General features: G+C 35.8%; 1 protein-coding gene across 5 annotated transcripts in view; it reads right to left on the bottom strand.

The window, feature by feature from the left end:
- Positions 1-1,189: 1,189 nt before the first annotated feature.
- Positions 1,190-14,928, bottom strand: part of ADD3 (adducin 3) — a 121,674-nt gene continuing 107,935 nt past the window's right edge. For 4 of the 5 annotated variants that reach the window (XM_024755908.1, XM_024755909.1, XM_024755910.1 and 1 more), the window contains exons 5-15: positions 14,652-14,732; positions 13,661-13,810; positions 13,033-13,176; positions 12,822-12,920; positions 11,502-11,684; positions 10,683-10,940; positions 9,264-9,383; positions 8,740-8,826; positions 5,799-5,922; positions 4,065-4,160; positions 1,190-3,460 (exon numbers count right to left, since the gene is read on the bottom strand). In XM_024755908.1, coding sequence (XP_024611676.1) covers positions 3,168-3,460; positions 4,065-4,160; positions 5,799-5,922; positions 8,740-8,826; positions 9,264-9,383; positions 10,683-10,940; positions 11,502-11,684; positions 12,822-12,920; positions 13,033-13,176; positions 13,661-13,810; positions 14,652-14,732 — 1,635 coding nt within the window. In that variant the 3' untranslated portion in view covers positions 1,190-3,167. The remainder of the gene's footprint in view (positions 3,461-4,064; positions 4,161-5,798; positions 5,923-8,739; positions 8,827-9,263; positions 9,384-10,682; positions 10,941-11,501; positions 11,685-12,821; positions 12,921-13,032; positions 13,177-13,660; positions 13,811-14,651; positions 14,733-14,928) is intronic. The other variant, XM_024755912.1, reaches the window with a different exon arrangement.

Here is a 14,928-nt window from a genome sequence, read left to right as displayed (position 1 = left end):
GTCTATTACACCCTCTAGTGGCCACAAAGAAGATTGTTCTTTTTAAAATCCTAGTTTGGTCAAGATTGCAACTTTGATGTATATACTTCATCCTGGAGTTTAAAAAATAACCCACTTGCCTTTATGTGTTTTCTGCCTGTGTCAAAAAAGAAAAAATGCTGATGTTAAGAAAAACCAATGCTGTCACAATTTGATCCATTTGGTTCTCTTTATTCCCTGCTGAATGAAAATACTAATCAATAGAGGAAAAGACACAGGCAACATTACCTTTCATGCTATATGGACTCTCAAGTGAGAACTGAAGATAATTGCCTTTGTTGCTTTATGAAAGGGAATTTTGAAATGAGCATCTTTCTAAAACAGCAGTTTTTCACCAAAGGATTATTTACAAGCCAAGGTAATACTTAAATATGTCCAAGACTATGAATCTATCCTCTGCCCAAACCCTTCATTTTTATAACGGGTAATTATAGTAAAAACTTCAATTAACCAGAACCCTCAATTAACATGATTTCCCCTCTTGCACTCTATTTTTAGGACAAACTTGTGGAAAAAAATCACAAGAAATCACTCATGTGAGGGATTTGGTTTGAAAATCTTCTAGGACAGATTATGCTATGTTTAAGTAGAAGAAAAATCTTGAATAAAATTACACTCACCCCATGATAACCAATACACAGGAAATACATAAATAGCTGAACAAGAGCTAGAAGGGAGTGAAATATTTTGTGGAATGTTAATGTGGTGGAACTGTAACCTTTCTATTCTCTCTACTATCTTCTTTATTGTTACATTGTTACAGAAATAAAAATCAAAGAGAAGTAATCTATAAACTCAACACATATTCTGCAACATTTTCTATTCTACATCCATAGATTCTGAGACTGAGAATCAGAATCCTAAGTCCTTCAAAGACCTCTAGATGTCAGAGAAATAGTTAAGGTTGCCATAGCCTATCAAGAAACAAAAGTGGGTAACCTGGGGAATATTTCCTCCAAAATGCGCTGAAACAAGAAGGGTTTTATATAGTTGATTTTCAACTAATTTGAAAATAAATGTATTAGGACATTCCTTATTCAGAAGTGTCAGTCTTACTCAAAGTCTCACCGCAGTACAAAACTCAACAGCCCACAAAGTAATTCAGGATAAGTAACCACCCTTGAACTGAAAGCTCTTGATACCAAGTCCATCTATTTAAAATACTGTTTATTTGTGATTTTACATTAATTAGCATTACATCTAAGAGCAATATCAGATAACATTTATACACTTTCCACATGACACAGAGGTTCACTGGCTCATTCTTTATGCCAAAGCAAGTAAATAGAGGCATTAGCAAAAGGTGCAAATAGTTCACTGTTGCATTTAAAAAATATTTATGCACATTGCATTCATTTTATATATATTTTTAAAAAGTTATGGAAAAGCATAGTTCACAGGTTACTGTTTCTACATACGTTGTAATACAACATAAATGATGTAGAACATAAAAGAATCCTCAAATACAGAATTAAGCAACTGAAAGTTTCCACTAAGATTAAAACACTGATTCCAGTAGTTAGTGAGATCTAGAATGAACTTTCCAGGCTCCGTTTCAACTTTGCATCATCATACACTCACAGTCAAACAGAACCAGCCCCAGAGCACACTATCATCAGTGTAATTTTTTTTACACGCCAACTCACCCTTCAGAAATACTTTGGATTATTTTTACCCACTGACTATTTTGGATCATTGATTTTACATTGATTTGTGACATGACTTGGGTGAAAGGGAAATAAAACTATATTAAGCCTAGGTTTAAATTTGTATTTACATTAGAAAGAAAGTTAACTGAAAAGATAAGAAAAATTGGTAAAAATTAAGAAGTGGTAGTTTTCTCACGGTGGGGGTGGGATTAGACCCACTGATTTCTTCTTGTGCTGCCTTCTGAAGATACGCAAGCTAAAAGGAGGATCTGACCCTTTTTAAAACCCAAATATCAACTAAGAAATAGAATGATTTTGGCAGAGAAGCAGAATTTTAGAAATTTGGGACAGGCGTCAAATAAATGACACTTCAAATCCTATCATGTCTATGAATCATTATCGAACTAGAATTCTTCTTCTCATGACACCTCTCTTGTTCCCTTCATTTTTCACTTTCTCTCTCATTCTTTTCCTTTCCGTTTGGTTACCTTATGAGGGCTTCTTCATTCATTAGTGATACTAAGAGAAAAATACATTATAAGGTTCAAATATGAATCCTGTTATGCCTTTAAATGCTCTAATCCCCTTTTGATACCAAGTCCCTGGATTCTTTAATTATATTTAAGTATACTTAGTACCAAGCAGCCTCAAATGTGCTCTACTGTTAAATGATTGGCTAATATGCTCAGACACTTTTATACTGAATGGCATACAAACATCTCAACATACAAAAATCGTTTTTGCCAGAGTTAAACTAAATAACCCATGTTATGTGTATAAAATCCCCTTTGTTGAAAAATAAGGGGCTTTCTAAACTAATAAAAAAGGAATTTTTCAAAAATTATAGTTTACTAAAATGATGTTTTTTTTTGCAAACAAAGTTACTTCAGGTGAGGAAATTTTTATACTATGAATAAAATTCCAAATGAATCTTTTCTTAAATTTAAAAAAACAATTATGTGCCAGTGTATACTAATGCTATAGATTCTTATCTTAGAAGCTTTTAAAGCATTCTGTTAATGCCCATTTTAACAATGGGAACCCAAAAGGGACAGTCAATAATAACGATAAAAAACTATAATCTGCTTACCAAGTGAAGCAGGTTTTGAGAAACAAAAATTCTCTCGCTTGTTCACTGGTAATTTGTTTCCAACAGATATTATGTAGAAGGCCTGAAGTAATTCAGACAGATATCTGTTTGTGGTGATTATCATAATACTTCATGAGGGCAGAGCTAATCAAAACTAGCAATTGTTTAAAAATTCAAAACCTTTTTTGGACATACAAAATGAGAGATGAATTTGAAAGTGTTTTTCATAATATGTTTTTCTTTTAGTAAAACCTCTTTCCAGTTCTTAAAGTCCAGTTTGCTACATACCCCCAATCTGATCTACCACTGCATATTAATGATCAACTTAAATGTGGTTTTCAAATGTGCAACGTCACATTGTAATAATAATAATTACAAAAAGACTTTATTTAGGCTTCAACTTTCTCCTTTTTTTTGTTCTTTTTCAGAAAAGAAGGAGTGCGGAATTTCTTCTTTTTCTTGGATGGTGATTTTGAAGGTGAGCCTTCAGGTGACAGGACTTCTTCAGTTTTTTCTGGAGACTTAATGGTAATCTCGATGTTTTCTATGGTGGTGCTTGTAGTTAACCTGCTCACTCGCTCAGCAAGCTCGTCTTCAACACCATGCACGTCATCCTTGCCATTCACTATCAGGACAGGCATGTCCATGGAGATGAAGCTCTTGGAAAACAGCTCATGGTTTTCTACAAAAGGGGAGGATTTTTAAATTTTATATAGTCAACATCCTTGCTTTATTTTACAAAACTGAAGTGTTCAAGCAATGTACTTTAATTCCAGTAAAGATAGATCATTATTTTAATAGACTATGGGCCTATTAACATAAAGCTAATGCTCTTAAGTGGTATAAAGAGGACAAAGTTGTTAGACCAAAGAATGAAGGCTGGATAAGTCCAGTTGGATGACTTGACAGTTTCATTGTAAAGCAAGTCAGTATAAATGAGGAAGACAACATACATATATTTTTCTTTAATTTTGGGGTCACTGGGCAATCAAAATTGAAAAAGATTTCATGCTTCTGTTTGGAAGACATACGACAAACCAAATTTAATTTCACAAATTCTTAAGAACTATAGGTTGCCAATATCCAGATTAAGGTAAGTCAATAGATATGTTGAACAAAAGTAGCACCCCATTTAATAAAAAGTATTAAATTATTGGGAGCTTTAAGTAAAATCCATGGTAAACTTACTGTATCAGGTGTTCAATTTCTTTATATGAAGACAAATGACAGAGGGACAGACTCTAAAGATTAAGTCGGTGAAGGCTATGGGAAATTACATTGAATACCTTCTAATTTTTCAGGGATATTTTGCGGTGACTGAGTTTGAGACTGAATTTGTGAAACAGATGAAGCGTCATCTGAGAGTAATTCCTGCTCAGCATCTGTTGGATAAGAGTTTAGTTAAAAGCCATGCAAAACAAAGAAGCATAAGATTTCAGGGAGGTTAGTGCATACATCAAATACCTGCATACCCAGGGATGATAAACTCTTCAGCAATGAGCTGAGCATGCTAACAGTTATCCCACATATCGATAACTATGCAGTAAGAGGAGGTTAATGTGTTAACATTTCTGGCTGCTACTGGTAATTTTATACACATGCTTTAAGGAAGCATGGCTACTGGAAGCCCAGGCAAATAATATGTATGCATTTAACTTTTGCTAGAGTGTTAGAAAATCAAAACACATTGAGCAGCCAAATGAAAAGAAATATGAAAGCTTCACCAATGATGCTACATTAATGAGGCAGAATGCCTCACTGAATTTTTGATCAATATCCAATTAGTGATTCCTGTCAGCAATATTAGTGAGCTAATTCAGGTCGTAATGAATGTGGAAGAAACTATAAAGTTATATATAAAAGGTGATGGTTCTATTGTGCAGTATTTGTTACCTGGCATCTTTAGGCTTTCAAAAAATAAGAGATTAAAGAGGGACATTTTACAAAATACAAAATCAGAGAAAGTTTCCAACCTTATGTTAGAATAAACAAGTTGAATAGTATCACCTAACATTTAGTGTAATTACATTAATGAGTCAGGTTGACTTGCTTTTGTGACAAAGACACGAACACACTTTTAAAAACTGTTCCCTGGATGATCCAGATGTCATTAGTTCTTTCTACATGATATCTAACTGGGACAAAGATTCTTTAACTATTGGTTCTGTTTTGCATAAAAATTTCAACTGTATGTTGAAGATGCTCTAAAGCAGAGGCTCTTACCCTCTTTTGGGGGTTACAGATTTCTTGCCCTCCACCTTGCACCCTTGCCTTCCTCAAATCTGTGTTGCACAAAATTAAGCATATATTTTTCAGATGACTCATGGACTGTCTAAAGCTTATCCAAAGACCCAAGATTGAGAACCCTTGCTATAAAGAATCTCTTATGCTTGAGAAAAAGGGAGCTAATATTCAATTGGCATTTTCATGAACAATTCTTAGATACAACCCTTGCTTAGGGTTCTGAAGTCAGATAAAAGCGACCTCACTAGAGTGCCCATGTACTTAAGGAAAGTCACATAAAAATTCTAGCAGTTTGTTTTATATTTTGATTTTGACATTAAATATTGACATCTTGAGACATCCAGTAACAATAGAGATTCTATAAAGCATTAAAGCCACATACTTGTTAATCTATAATTATGTCAAAGTAGAAAGTTTTTTTTTAAAAAGCCACATATTCTGAATGTTTAAATCTATTAATGTATCTACATTTACTCTAGCTAGTGAGTCTTTACTCATCCGGGGATTTCACTTTACTATAGAAGACTTTTTGCTAGCAATCCGATTGCTTTCTGAGGAAAACAGTCTTCTCTACATGTTAACATAGATGGTGTGTGGTAGCTATTTGCATTTCAGTCCTACTTATTACTCAAGTAAGGACCGGGAGAGAGGATATGGAACAACTGATTGTAAAAGGAACATTAAAAAAAAAAAACCCTGACTGCCCTCTATCATCCAACTCAAGAGGCTCTGTTAGCAGTGTGGTTATCCTGGGCTTTATCTCAAAACGAACTGACCTTCCAGTCCTTGCTGTTTACGTTCAATTGCCTTCTTATACTCTTCAAGTTCTCCTTCTGTGAGATGACTGAAGGGGTTGGGAGGAGCTGGTGGGGCATGATCGTCATCTTCAAACTGCATGGTCTTGCAAAGAAAAGCACTGACTTGTTACCAAGAGCTTTACTTATATCTATATATTTATTTATATATATTTACATATATACACAATTTCACACACACACTTAAATGTATATATGATGTTTGTGACACCCCACCTCACAACAATCATAAGAAATGATAAAGTAACATGCTTTGTTTAAAATATTCATATCAGATTAATGCTTTTAGACTACTGATCCAATAGGCTAAAATTGCCAGTGATGGTTCCTCAATAAGCCTGCATAGGTCAATTTTAATAACTCTGAAAAAAAAAACTAAGCCAAGTTCTAGAAAGCTTCATATAACTAAGAAATATCTTTAAAAAAAAGACTTTGAAAAAAGTCTTAGAAAAATGAAACTGTACCAAAAGAACTTTAAATTTGCTACGAAAATAAACTTGTACCTATTTGCTCTAGAAAAGAAATTAATGAGACTTACAGCTAAACCTGGCAGATTGAACCCATGCATTTAAAAAAATTCCTCCCCAAACCCCACTAAAATGGTAGTAAAAGAACAACAACAAAAAAGTATAAGCTTTTAAAGACAAAAGAATGGAAGATGAGACAACAGAGGATGAGAAGTCATAACACATTGTTGGAAGATGGAAAGCAGGTGGAAGAATGGGTGGAAGAGCTGAGAAAGTTGGAGCCTTAGCCTTGCAAAGGAGAAACCTGCTCATTTGCCCTGTGGAGGCCTGGTAAGGCTCAGGTATCACAGAAGGTGCTGTGAAGAAAAGCTGAAAAGTGGGGACAAGTTAGAAGTGTAAATAAGGAACATATAGATTCTCAGGTCCCCTTTCCTGTTCCACACAGCTGAGCATTTACTGCTCTCTCATCTCTGCAGAAGATCAGAGGCTTATTCTTCAGAACAACTGATTAGGGGACACAAAACATAGCTGAGGGTTCCCAGGATGATGGTGGGAGACTGGCAAGAGACTAGAGAATTCTCTGGATAAATTAAATGACCCCAGATAAAACAACTACAGATACTAACATCTGGGCATTCCTGAAAGAATCAACCTGGTCCACATCCAGTCACCCTACAGTGGAGCTCGCCAGTTCCCAAGCTCTGCACACATCTGAAGCTTCTGACTGGCTTTCAGTGTCTCATTCTTAAATACAGACAGACTACCACGGATTTCCAGACACTTGAGGAAAGTTTCCAACATGGAGGAAACCAGAATTAAAAAGAAAAAGGGAACTCAGAAGAAACAGACAATAAAGGCAGCCAAAGAAAATTTGAAATTGATTCCCTTACAGCAATAAGAGAAAATACTGTATCCAGAAAGACCAGGATGTTATTTAAAAAAAAAAAAGGAACATTCAGGGAATAAGAAGTCTTAAAAAGTAAAAAAAAAAAAAAAAATCAAAATAGAAAATTAAATAGAAGGCTTAGAAAATAAAGTCAAGCAAATCTCCCAGAAAGTAGGATTAAAAGACAAAGAGATATAAAATAGGAAAGAAAAAAATCAGAGGCTTAGTCAAAGAAATCCAACTAACAGTATATATATCCTGACAGAAAAAGAAATTGAAGGGAAAAGGACTACTTACCGGAGAAATACTTTAGAAAATTCCCAGGACGTGACTTTGCAGATTAAAAAGGGTTACTACATGCTAAAAGTGGAGACTAAATAGAAATTACTACAAAGCACACCATCATAAAATTTCAGAATAGCAGGAATGTAGAAAAGGTCTTTAAAAAAAAAGCCTACACAAAGGTACATGAATCACAATACTGTCCTACTTCTTAACAATGATGTGGAGCTAGGGGATAATACGGTGATGCTTTTCATTTTATTTGTAAACTAGAATTCTGTATCCATTACATGCACATTTGAAGGTAGAATACAGGTTTTCAGACTGTTACCTCCTATGTGTCCTTTCCGAGAAAGCTATTAGAGGATGCGCTCAATGATAAAGGAGTAAGAAAGGAGTCTCCTTTCTTCAGTAGGAGACATACGCTGCAGGAAACAGGACTACGTAGTGAGAAGCACAGGGATCCTCAGGATGGGCCTGTACATCTGGCCTGAAGAGCACCTAGTCCAGATCTGGACCAGAAGGACAATGACAAAGGGCTAGAACTGAGAGATTACCTGTTACTTCTGACCCTATGGAAAATAATATTAAGAAAAGTTCGGGAAGAACTAAGCCCCATGTATCCTAAGTACTAAGCCAATGAAAAAAGGAGGCAACTTTTTCTCCAAGGGGAGAAAAGTTGTATAAGAAAGGAAATGTCATCATGGGATACGACCTGGCTCAGCAGTAAGCGTTTAAAAATATAAACACTGAAAGCTGACTAGACAAAACATTGTGGTACAAGCTTACTGGGAGAATGAAAAAGGGAAGAGCCTTGTGTAAACAGGCTAGATCCTCACAGTCCATAAAAGAAGTCACTACTGTCTCTCATTAATTCTAAGATGCACTTTTCTCCCACATTTTCTGATCCTGAAATTGGCATTCATCTTATAATTAGGTTTTTTTCTCTTTTAGTGATACATAAAATAATGGTACTTCTCATAGTTGATGAAATAGTTGATGAAATAGATTTGATGAAATAAAGTTGACATCTAAAACTGATAAACCAAGAAAAAGCAGGATAAAGATGCTCTTTGGAAACAAAGGTATATGCTAGAATAAAGTCCATGCCCCTAGAAATTGGGTATTGAAGGTGACATTTTAAGTCTTGTGGATTCTTTGACTTTTTAACTTGTGTTTGTATTAACTTTAGTAAAGACAGATATTCATATTTAAAAAGCAAATAAATTAATGTGAAAACAAAGATCATATTGCTTTATGGACTTACAGAAGGAGGCTTATCCACAACAATTCCAGCAAGCAACTGAGATTGTGGTCCTGCTGTTTTCAAGTCATATCGATTTTGTTCTCGAATCTGAATTGAAACACAGTAACAAGTTCTTGGGGGCAACTCTGCAGGTGACCTTTGGCTTACTATTTGACCACCCCAGGGTAAGAGCCTCTTTAATTCCCACCTCCACAAAGCCCTCTTTTACCATCATAACAACTCACATTAATCTCCACTCTTCTTGATGTGTGATTTCCTATTGCCTTACATTATCAGAGGACTACATTTTTCACTAATACAGCAGAAATATGTCTAATACTTCTTCCCCGTATAGCCCGCTCAGCAGAAACTAGAACAGAGCTGGAGTTACTCAATACAAGCTAAAATTATACAGAATTCAATTTCAAATTCTTCTGTATTTAAACCTCTAAGTGTAGCATTAATCAGATTCAGTCACCAGTGATTTAAACATAAAACAGCATAAAAAGGCCTCCTCTAGTCATAGAAGATCGACCATGTCTTACCTTATTTCTCTTTTCTAGTACCTCATTCGGGTTTGTGTTTAAAGGAACAAACTGATTTGGATCTTCAATTTTGATAGGTGTTCCACTACTAACTTTTGAAGAGTCCTCTGCTTTCATCCACTAAAGAATCAAAAATTTTCTAGAATGAAGCTTTGTGTTAAGGAAGTATGGTAGGTTCTTGACAACTGTTTATTGACTCCAGTGGGTGGGGGCATACACTGCTAATATGTTAAAGAATTTCACTGAGTAGTTTTTAGTGGTCAATTAGTGTATCTCCCATACTAGTTAGAATCAGCATTCACTTAAAGAACAAACAAATGTCATTACTATTCACATGAATATTAAATTATGCCTATTTAAATTTTTTCCTTTTGGCATTTTAAATATGTTGGTGAAAATATTTCAAGCATATAGAGCTTGATCTCACGTTAACTCACATTCAGAGTTGCTACCTGCATTCAAGTTTTAAGTGATGATGGCTAAGAAGTCATCAAAAAGGACTCAAGAAATCTCTTAAGATTTAGTTTTCCAGATTTCATTTTTATTTTTGGCTGGCAGAATGGGCCAAGCCCCTGACCAGCATTTTACAAAGGGGATAAGCTTGTAGTAATCTATAGTATAATGGCACCACAGGGGTGGAAGAGCCTTAAATAATTCTTCTCATTTACCCATTATATCCCTTAAAGAAAGCTAATATTCATCAAGATTAATGATGACTGGCCATTAGTTTCTGTCAATAAGATTAATTCTGGGAAACTTATGTTCTTTTACTAGGAGATAACAAATCAATATAGACTAGGGGAAAAAAAAAACTTTGATGCCTAGGTATTTCCATATTGAATACTACTGATTTATACGATAGGATGAACCAATTTTGAGTATCTATAGAATATTTAGTGATAAACACTCCAAAATTAAACCAAATCTGAGACAAAATGCTGAAAAATTTAAGATAACCTGTTTCTTTATCTACAAGATCTTGCCTATGTGCAGTAATTCACAAAATCTGGCACCGTTAGGTGTTGATAACTTTTCTAGTTCTGATTCACAAGTACAATATAAACTACAAAGCAGTATCATGCAATGGGTAACACTGGGCTCCAGAGTCAGACTGCCTGCATTCAAACCCTGATTCTACCATTCACAAATGATTAATTAATCCCTCTGTGCCTCCGTTTTCTCATCTATAAAATGGAGGAGGAAAACAGCATCCTTTCCATATTAGGAGAAGTAAATGAGATAATTCATGTACGGCACTTAGAACAAAGTGCCTTGCACAAAGGTTACCTGAGAAGTTATAGTGATGTTATTGTTAATGTTATATTCTACTTCCCCAATATTTCAACATAGACCATTCAATTCATCAGTAAACTAGGCAAAATATTTAGTAAAGGCAAACCACGTAAAGTAGGGGCATACTGTGATTTTGGTCCTGGGACTGGTCTCCCCATTCCGAGACTCCTCAGGCACATTCACTTTCATGTAGGTATTTGGTGAGTTCAGCCATCTTGTTTTTTCACGCTGCTGCCTCTGTGCCATGTATTTGAGAGGAGAGAGTGGCACTGTATCATCTTCAAAGGAAAAGGCAGTCACAGTTGCTGGGATCTCCACATCACTCTTGTGCCTAGGCTTTTCTCGAATGAGAGGATGCCTGTAAGCATAGCCTGTTCTATACCCCTAGGGGAGGGAAAAACCACATTTGAAGCTATCAAACTTGTACCAAACACAGCATTTAGAGTCTAATTCTTTAAACAAATGATTCAATAAGACCCTTTCACCGAAAAACAAATAAAGGGAAGATCCTTCCAAACTCCATATAACCTCCACATAACACTGGAGTTGAAAATTAAGCAAATTTCAAGATCTGGTTAAAACTGATTTCGGCTGACAAAGCAATTTCCACTCACACAACTGTTCCTGACAAAGGTAATTTCAAAACTGCTCACCAGAAACATGTTCCTAGATAAAAACTGGTTTTCTGGAGGCCAAATCTCAGTGCTCATTTAAGTATTTTTTCCTGGGTCTGAAGGCAATCTGCCTTCTGACTCTTAGTGCAAGAGGCTAATAACTAAGATAAGACGACAGTTGCATGTTTCACTGATTCTTAAAATACACTGAATTCCTTCCTAGGGTCACACTCTGGAGTAAGGAGCATGTTCCAAAACCAAAGGGAGATGGAAACATCTGCTCTTGAATCTGGAAACATGAAATCAAGGTTATGTTCAATTTTTCACCTACCAAATTGTCCAGAGTCCTCATCAGCCCTTCAAACTCAATCTCGCCAACCTTCCATTTTTGATGGGCACCCATATTCACTCCACCTCCTCCAGATGCTGCCACAGCGTGAGTGGAAGCTTTATACTTCTGAAGATCCAGTACAAGCAGATTGTCTACTCCACCTGCCCCTGCTAATGCCCGCACCTGTAATCAATGGCAAAATATAGAGGCACAGGACTGTAAAGACTAGAATGAGTAACTTCACTTTTAAAGAGGCATAAGGTTGATTCAGCAAATATCTGTAACACTTTCCGCCGGGCTGCCAACAAAGAAATACACTTGTGAAAGCAGGCAGCTGAAGTATCTTTTCCATCTATCTATACCTTCCAGGACTCTGACCCTCCCTGATGGAAAACACATTTAGAGCCATACCTTTTAATATATTTCAAGAAACTGAATTCTCTTGCCAAATTTTAAAGTTCTTTCCTTGCAGTTTTCCCATGGCAATCCAGTTAATACTTTTGTTGACAGTTATAATTTTAAAGGAATATAAACACTATACTGTGAATTTAAGAATATTTAGGCAGAAGTCAGCTCATTATCTCAATATAATTAAGCTTTTCATAGCCTCATGTGAGAAGAAGAGCGACCATTAAAGCAAAAAAGAAAAAAAAAAAGGTGGTTGTTAAGACAAGTTGGTAGAAAAAGTTTTTTCCCCCTTTTTTGCGGCCTTTCCAATAAATTCAGATTATTACCATTTGCTTCAAGAGAATCTGCTTGATTTTTCTTAAAGGGGGAAATTAGGGCCATTAAATGCATTCAGCTTCTCTGGGGAAAAAGTGGTTAATAAGTAATCCATTATAATAATGAGGCTGAGGCTATGGCATCACTGGAAACTGCATGAGTTCATAAAACTTCTGGCACTGCTCTTACACTTTTTATGAAAGTGTCCACAACACAGCTGGTCTATTTTGATAACTGTTAGTCACCTTTCTCAATTAGCGCCATATCACTAGAGGGTGAAAATGGAGAAATGTGCAATTATACCATCTTAAAAAGTAGGATTATGAGGAAAATGATGCGTATGAAGCACTTAGATTTGGTGTGTGTGTCTGTATATGAATTTTAATTTTCTTTCCTCCTGTTTTCAATTCAAGAGATACCTCAGTTGACCCTTTTTTACTCAAATGAAGCAGAACTTCTCTTAAAAGACAAAACAAAACAAGAAGCCACCAACTGATAGAACTCTGGAAATAAGTAAACACAATACCCAACATAACAAAGCAAAAAAAAAAAAAAAAAAAAAAAAAAAAAAAGATGGGGGTAAACAATTTTTCTTACCTGAATCTCACAGGCTATCTGCACATTAAAAATGTAATGAAAAGCCTCCTCAATTGTTTCTCCAAGTGCTACCACACCATGATTTCTGAGTACCAGCACCTAAAATAGAATCCCAAAGCAATCACTTTAAATAACTGGCATAGCTCACACTGCTTTCATCAACAGTAACAGCGACAAAAATAGCTCCTTAGATAGAAACTCTACTACATACCTTACAACTTGGCCCCAGAACTTTCTGCAGTTGAATTCTCTCCTCCTGTTCATCAAGTGACCCTTGGTAGTCATAATAGGCAACATCTCCCAGGATCAGGGACTCTTGAGAAATTGGAAGTATCCCACACTTCATGGAGGATACCTATTTGGTTGGGTTCATGCCAAGATAACACACTTAGTTACTAACTACACCTTTATAGGAACTGGATTCTTCAGTCAGCTCAGGGAGCGCTGGCCTATTCACTGTGTTCACCATTCCAGCCCACCTCCCACTTTAGTTCTTCACTTCTTCAAGAGGAAAAAAAAAGACCTTTTGGGGATACTATTCAATTTACATGCTGTGCCAGATATTAGGAAAGAAGGCTTGCTCTAAAGAACTCAATGACCCCATTATTAAACTGATGAGTTCAAAAATGCAAATGCTATCTCTCCAGTTGTTTCCTAGAACAAGAGCATTTACTCCAAAGGGACTTTTGCTTTCTGGATATGCAGAGGATTAATACTTTGAAAATAACTTCAAATGGTGGGGTCTGAAAGAATGAAGATTATAAAGTATCATATAAGGAAAGCCATGAAAAAATACACTTCCCAGGGTCATTGTTGATTTTGGCCCTTCAGTGACTTACAGCTGCCGTTGCAAGGGTATGGATGTGTATCACACACTTAACATCAGGACGTGTTGAATAGATTGCGGCATGGGGACTGAAGCCTGTGTGGTCAATTTTCAAATTAGTACTTCCCTGATCAACCACTTCTCCTATTATATTGACTTTCACCTGGAAAAATCAGAAAGACACAGTTAACTGGCACACATGCATCAAAGTTTCCTGTGTTTCATGAGCTAAACCAGGGGGTGGCAAACTTTTTGTCAAAAGCCAGAGAGCAAATATTTTGGATTTTGTGGGCCTCTGCTGCAACTACTCAACTCTGCCACTGTAGTATAAAAGCAGCCACAAACTACTGTAAAAGAATGGGTGTGACTTTGTTCCCATAAAATTTTATTTACAAAAACAGGTAGTCTGCAACAAAACTTAGCATTTAGCAAGAAGCACAGTTTCCAAGAAACTGAATAACTTAAGCTCTTCACTGAAGGTCTGGGTAAGTCTGGCATTTACTGAACTGGCTGGAAAATGTTCATTTGCTAATTAACACTATAGTACCAGAACCAACGTAGTTCCTACTCTTCTAGAGGCCAATGACAGTGGCTCGGGGTACAATCATGGAAAAATAAAATGCTAGAATGTCAGACCCTATACTCACACCAACTGAACTTTGTTTAAATCTAGCTATAAAATATACAGACTTTGTGGGGTTTTTGGTTTGTTTTTTGAAAAAACAAATTACAGAGTACAGGGTGAAAAAAATCAAGATTCTCTTCAAAACATAAATAGGTTAACTGATTAGACCAATTCATTTACAAGGCTCTTCAACTACCGTTTTTCTTGAACGCTAAAGTTTTTCTTAAAAATCAACATTAGCTTTCCAAATTCTTCCCTGTTCACTAGTAAATGTTCTTCCATCCATACCTTTTCTTGTTCTGTCCTGTATTAAAAGCTAAAATCTGTCAGAAAAGTACAAGGAAGCACAGAAAAAGTAACATAGGAATGAAAATTGTACCAAATTGGAGGCTGTGGCTTCAGAAAAAGACAGGCCTCTGGGAATTATTATTATGTGGTCTTGCTCCTTACTTATTCTTACCTGGGAGAAAGAAAAAAAAAACCAAAACAATACAGATTTACTATGAGGTGTTCATATTTTGCAGTGTAAACATGACTAGGAATATATTTACAATGAATAACTGTAAGATATCTGGGGGGAAAAACAAAGCAGAAATTAAAGCTGTGCAGCATGAAACTTTCCTTGAAAAGTTTTCTTCCCTCAAGCCCTCAAATAC

Source organism: Neophocaena asiaeorientalis, unplaced genomic scaffold (assembly GCF_003031525.2).
Source record: "Neophocaena asiaeorientalis asiaeorientalis breed wild unplaced genomic scaffold, Neophocaena_asiaeorientalis_V1.1 scaffold85, whole genome shotgun sequence".
In the NCBI taxonomy this organism is placed as follows: domain Eukaryota; kingdom Metazoa; phylum Chordata; class Mammalia; order Artiodactyla; family Phocoenidae; genus Neophocaena; species Neophocaena asiaeorientalis.
The sequence above is the reverse complement of the archived record's forward strand: the minus strand, read 5'-3'. Positions and strand labels throughout refer to the sequence as shown.